The 6,234-nt window shown below is 44.3% G+C and overlaps 1 protein-coding gene across 1 annotated transcript; it reads left to right on the top strand.

The window, feature by feature from the left end:
• Nucleotides 1-509: 509 nt before the first annotated feature.
• On the top strand, nucleotides 510-4,816 carry LOC119320321 (putative F-box/FBD/LRR-repeat protein At4g00315). The gene is made up of 4 exons (XM_037594427.1): nucleotides 510-1,592; nucleotides 1,669-1,871; nucleotides 1,961-2,133; nucleotides 4,509-4,816. Exons 1-3 carry the CDS (start codon nucleotides 615-617, stop codon nucleotides 2,019-2,021), a joined length of 1,242 nt encoding a protein of 413 aa, XP_037450324.1. The 5' UTR covers nucleotides 510-614; the 3' UTR covers nucleotides 2,022-2,133; nucleotides 4,509-4,816.
• Nucleotides 4,817-6,234: the final 1,418 nt, after the last annotated feature.

The following is a 6,234-nucleotide window of genomic DNA, read 5'->3' on the forward strand; positions in this document are numbered from 1 at the left end:
CGCCAAAATTTTCTCTTTACGGTGGTGTTGGTCATGATCTCTAAATACTGTGTAATTATGTGTGATGGTTAGATTTTCAAATGTCAACCAAAATGTCCTCTTTAGTATGCTGCTGATGGCGTTAATATAATGGCAAAAGCAATAGTTGAATAAAATGAGAGTGGCAAAAGCAAAACAAATTAATTGGGGGCAATCTGGTCTTTTCTTTGCTCTGTTTGGTCAAAACGTCCATTGACCTGACAGAATGGCATTTGTGATATATTATCGAAAGGTAGGAGTGACAAAAATGGGAAATGAAATTTTAAAATGATATAAGTAAAGTTGGCAAAAGTTAGAGTGGAGTTTCCCTTGCCTAAGCCCTATCGGGCCCTCCCAGCGAGGTGCATTTCTGACCATCGGACCATCACAGCGAGCTATTGGTGTGCCGTTGGTGCTTCCTGTCTCTGGGCCCGCAGGTCAGCGCTAGGTGGAAAAAAATCTTCCCTCTTCCTTCCGATTTGCGATTCACCGCCGCCGCCCATCGCCCCCCTCCCCTCCCCTCCGCTCCCGGTGACCTAGCCCGTGGTCTCCGGCCTCCCAGGCACCTCCCCCCTGCGACCCGCGTCTGCTCTTCGATGGAGGAGGAGCACCCACCTGTTCGTCAGCGCGGCCCGCCTCCGCCGCCGCATGGAGGCACCCATTTCGGAGACGGAATCGATCACCTCAGTGCTCTACCCGACGACGTACTCCACCTCATCCTTGCCCGCCTCGATCACCACCGTGATGCCGTCCGCACCAGCATCCTCTCCGGCCGGTGGCGTGCGCTGACGAGCGGCCTCAGCATGGCAAGGTTCAGTATACAGCAGATAAAGATCAAGTCTGTTCGAAGGGCGATCCGTGCGCTCGGGTTGGTACTCGGCGCGCTTGGGGCGCAGCGCCCCGCGTTCGGAGGATTACGAGTACTCGAGATCTGTGTTCCTTATGGAAGGCGTATCTACGCCAAGGACGTCTCGAAGGTCCTCTTTGCCGCCGCGGAGGTCTCGCCAGTGGAGGAGTTCCGTTTCATCCTCCCGTGGAACGTAGATCCGGAATCCGATAGCCCTGTGATTCTCCCTGGTTTCCACCGCGCCATCTCAGTCCATCTTGATGTGTCTTACCTTCTTGTTGAGAATCTGGCTGGGAGCTTCCCCGTGCTCGAGCGATTGACGCTCAAGGGCTTCTGGCTTGATATTTACACCTTGGTCAGCCTTTGCCCTCGTCTGCGTGTGCTCAGGATCATATCAGTTGATCGCGGCAGCATCGTCATTCAATCAGCGACCCTGCAGGAACTCCATATTGAGAACGCTGAGGAATGTTATGTGACAGAGAACATTGATATCGCAGCCCCCGCACTGAAGCATTTAACCCTTTCCGTCTTCACCAACCAGAACTGCTGCAGCTTGTCCATCTCCGCTCCAATGGTGGAGCAGATCTCGTGGGAGTGCAAGTACAGCAACATGGCAATTGGGATTCGTGAACTGTGGCAACTCACGAGCCTGAGCTTAAAGACAGGGGAGGCTGCCATCACCAATGATGTGGATGGCACTTGTCTGTCGCTGCATATATCTGCCTACGTATGTCGCCTGTCCTGCGCAAGTTTATCCAAATTGCCAACAAAATTATACTTATGCATGCCAACCTGTTTTGCAGAATACTTCACGTGCAAATGAAGCAGAACACGCGTTTGAGGGGGAGATACAAAACCTACCAGTTGGTGACCTGTGTACTTTGGAGCTGCATCTTCCCTTGGGCAGACGGGGCATGCCTGGAGATCCATTGTGCTGCATATACTTGGCATACAGTTTATTCGTATTGCTACCCAAAGGCTTAAGCTTGTTCTACGGAGATCTGAGGTAATTGGGTAAACTCTTGATAACTTTATTTCTGAAATGTATATTACTTGCCTCAGTTGTACCTTTGCAGTAATCCACACTTGTTTTAGGTGGAAGGAGCTTGCACAACAGATTGTCCATGCCATGAGCCTATGCAAATTCCCTCCTTAGTCAATCTTCAAGAAGTGGAAATCAAAGGCTTTAGAGGAGATGGCTACGAGTTCGAGTTCTTGCAAATGGTATCCGGGGCTGCACCATTACTTGAAAAAACGACGACCATCAGGTATGTAGCTGGTCGACTGAAGTTATATTTTGCTATATACTGTAATTAGCAAGCACTTAGGCATCAGTAATTTAGTTTGCCTAATCTTTTGATTAGATGCCGCGCTGAAATTATATTTAGTTTGCATAAGAAGAGGGGAAATTGTGCTATGCAGAAACACATATTTTTTGTTTTTCCGTGTCTTTTCCATAGTTCTCTCCTGCAGTGCCTTAAACTGTAGACAAAGATTATATCATGGAATTGCACCATCATGAAAGAAGCAGAATCGTTCATCAGACTTAAAGCAGGTTCATTATTTGGCTTGTCAAATGGATGGATTAGCGAATGACTCAACTAACCTTCTCGTAGAATGTATTAATGTTTTTCCTAAAACTCAGGTCCTATGATATCTAAATTCGACACTGTAATTGCAGCCGGATCTTTTGATGGGATTCCCATAGTCTTTTCTTTTACCTTTTTGTACCTACAGAGACATGTAGAACTCTTCGTATGCAAAAATGCACCTGACAGGATTAGTTTATCTTAACTAAAAGTTCAGAAAAACATATCCCTTGTCAACAATCAGGGCCACAAAGAAATGCAATATATTGTCTGCATCTTGAATCTTGAATCTATGCTGTAATGTTAACCTATTTCTCCATCCTATAGCTGGCTTGCTTCCTTGGTAGAACTTGGAAAACTTTTGCAGCAATTGTTAGCCATTTGGTGCAGTCTGCCTCTAGATTCTCGCTGGCAGTGGTGACTAAATCGTTTCTGGCATTTTCTCAGTGCTATTCACTTTTTTTTTATGTCCGATCTGTGCTGTTGCGCAGTTGCATCTCAGTTTTAGTACCCGTTATTGTCGACTACACTGAAGCCGTTTCTACTGCCTAAGAAGAAATGCCAATTCCATGCATCGGTCATGGGTTAAGTTAGTTGTCTTGCTGCTTATTTCTTCTATGGCCTGCTTACAATCACGTTGGAACCTCCGAAATGTACCTGGCCTCGCTAGCATTTCGTTTGGTCTGTCGAGCTCTGCCAAGGTCGGCACTGTAGTGTTTAAAGTTAAATGTTGGCGCACTAGGAATAGTTTGAACTGAAACTAAATCTTTGGTTTGGTTTTGATTTGATCTCTATTTGGTTGTGCCTGTTAGACAGTTTTGCTTTACTATTATATTTATTGTTGGTTCATGCAGATGCAATGGTTTAAAAAGTTGCTCATCATTACAGTTTTGTGGAATACTCCCTCCGTTCCTAAATATTTGTCTTTCTAGACATTTCAAATGGACTACCACATACGGATGTATGTAGACATATTTTAGAGTGTGGATTCACTCATTTTGTTCCGTATGTAGTCACTTGTTGAAATGTCTAGAAAGACAAATATTTAGGAACGGAGGGAGTAGAAGTTTTTTTTTTGGACATATAGAAGCTAACCAATGTTTGTGTACAAGATGTATCTCTTATGGGCACTGAGCTTACTTCTTTCTTTTTTGACAACGGCACTGAGCTTACTTAAGAACCAAAACTGACAATTGGAAGGCTAGATTACAGAATTATAACTCATGGAGTTCACTACGTTCAAACTATAGGGCTTATATACTTTTAGATAACACTACCTATGTAGCATACATAGCACTGTAAAATGACAATTTTCTTATGAACTTGACCACCAAATCTTGAACATAAATGGCTCAGCTACTGATGGCATACCTCACTGTGTACAACATGAGATGTGCTACATTTACAGGTGATATCTTATCGTTAATTTCCTCCACATGCCGTGACCTGTGGCATGTAGAGTATTACTCAGCCATTAGCTCAGGCATTTTACCCTTAACTGAAATGAATTAAACTACCATGAATCATGTATATCAACTACCTTGAGACTTGAGTAATAACTTAGCTCCCCACAGAGTTGAGCAATAACTTAGCTGCCCATGGATGTTCTTTTTCAGTGCACATCTGGTTTCCTATTAAAGCATCAGGCCCTTCGTACTTAGACATCCCTTATGTATGCAGACTTTTGTGCAGCTCCTGGCAGCTGCATGGCTATACTACGGAATATATTTAACATGTTTTTTTGGTTTTCATGACATGGTTATATGTGACTGTTACATTATTTTTGTGGTTTCCACCTTATTGATCATTTTCATACTAAAGTGACCATCAAGTTATCCGACCTCAATATCATGTTGAACTTCTTGTAACTATTAAGTTCAGTTGAAAGTGTGGGTTACATGAGTGTCTGAAAGCAATTGCAAGTCTTCTGTAGTCAATGGCTCCAGGAATGGGTCCTGCATGGTCATCAGAATTTTTTCTTTTGTGGTCTATAGCTGCTGTATGGCATGTTCTTTCAGATATTTGATGGGTATCAATTGTTTTCGCTGGTGTAGGTCTGCAGGGAACTAGATGATGCATATTGGATAGAAGGATTAAATACTCAAATTCTGTTGTAATGCTTAAATTCTGTTTCGGAGCCTGAGAAACTGTTTTCAATTTCTTCCGTTATTTGACAGCCATTAGTCTTGGTAAGGATGTTGGGCACTTCTATCTTGCAATGGACCTGCAAGGCAGAACCTGGCAATAATGCGCTTGGCATTGTGTGATGACTGAGTTCGGTAGATACGAAGTAAAGATTCTAAGTACACTGTTATGCATATGCTGTGTTCTTCTCTATGGTCATTTGAGTAAAGGTTTGCATGATTTCTTTCTGAAAATCAAAACACAGATACGCATTCAATCTTGAGATTTGGGCTGGTGATTGTTGTGGCAAGGCTTGTTATGCAGATGTTGTGTTCTTCTTTTTGGTCAATTTGAGTAAAGTTCAGCATGATTTGCTTGTGAAAATTAATACACGTTATCTTAAGATTTGGGTTGGTGATTATTGTTGCCTATGGAAATCTTCATCTCGATTAATAACCAGTCTGTAGTATACAGAAGCTGGCGGTCTACACACAAATTAGATTATAGCATTTTCTACTCACCAAATGGTGCACCCCCTATTTGTCCGCGAACGTTCTGCGGATACACTTGTTCGTGGATAATGGGGTACCCAACGGCGAGAATGTATCGTGTGAAACAAGTGAATAAATAGTCCCTTCCACTTCCCATTGTCTTCTTCCTTTTCCCTTTGCAGTCTCGTAGCCAGATCTATAATATTTTGGGATCTAAGCCTTTTTCTATCGTCGATGGTCTCAGCTGTAGGGTAGCACCCAAGGTCTTTGGCGATAGGATTTACCGGCACCATCACCTTCGTTTGGTGTGAAAAAAGCCCTACCGGTAAGGTTCTTGGCGGTAGGGTCTGCACTGATACCCAACAATCATGCATGCATGTAGTCCATGTCTATCGAGTGTCGTCTCCTTTATGCTATTACACTCGCATGCAATTATTTAAGTATGTGTGGGCACAGACATCCTCCTAGTAGCTAGATAGTGTCTAGGCAGGCTAGCACGCAACAAGACGAGCAGGCTGGCCATACGTTGCAACCACCAGCAAAGGTGATGCTACACGACGAGCAGGCAATAGGGCTACATACGACTGGAAGACAAACAAGACATGAATGATGCCGTGTCGGTCGCGCACACATATCATGTTGCACTACCTACTGCCATGCTCTTTGGCGGTAGGGTTGCACAACCTATCGTCAAGGGCCCTGGCAATAGGGTATTTTTCACGTTAAACATGGGTGACGACGTAGTTAAGTCCTACTGCCAAGGCCCATGGCGGTAGGCAGGTATACCCTACCGTCCGTCAGACACTGATGATAGGATAAATGGTTAGATTGGTTTGCAGCTACCAAAAAAGGCCATGAACGTGATTCGAACCCAGGTTTGTAGCCTGCATGCATGCCTAGCAACCAACTCAGCCCACAAGATTTTATTGTGTAAGATCTAGAGCTGTGGCATATCCAGACCCTCAAATGCCATGAAGAATGAATTTTGTATTTTCTTTCACGTGAACGGGCCTATCTTGCAGATAGCCACGGTAGAGCTTGTGGACATCGATGAGGTCGAGAGGGGTGGAGTGCCATAAGGGGCGCCACCGTCGGGAAAGGACGGTTGTCTGCACGTCATATTTGATTGGGAGGAGGGAGATGATGACTATCAACATATCATCGG

The sequence above is a fragment of the Triticum dicoccoides genome, chromosome 6B (assembly GCF_002162155.2).
Source record: "Triticum dicoccoides isolate Atlit2015 ecotype Zavitan chromosome 6B, WEW_v2.0, whole genome shotgun sequence".
Lineage (NCBI taxonomy): Eukaryota > Viridiplantae > Streptophyta > Magnoliopsida > Poales > Poaceae > Triticum > Triticum dicoccoides.

Bases quoted from the DNA above. Each gene is read 5' to 3' on its own strand.
- LOC119320321 (XM_037594427.1), top strand. From the start codon at position 615: ATGGAGGAGGAGCACCCACCTGTTCGTCAGCGCGGCCCGCCTCCGCCG. The intron at 1,593-1,668 runs GTATGTCGCCTG...CCTGTTTTGCAG, and splicing joins CGCTGCATATATCTGCCTAC to AATACTTCACGTGCAAATGA. The intron at 1,872-1,960 runs GTAATTGGGTAA...CACTTGTTTTAG, and splicing joins TTGTTCTACGGAGATCTGAG to GTGGAAGGAGCTTGCACAAC.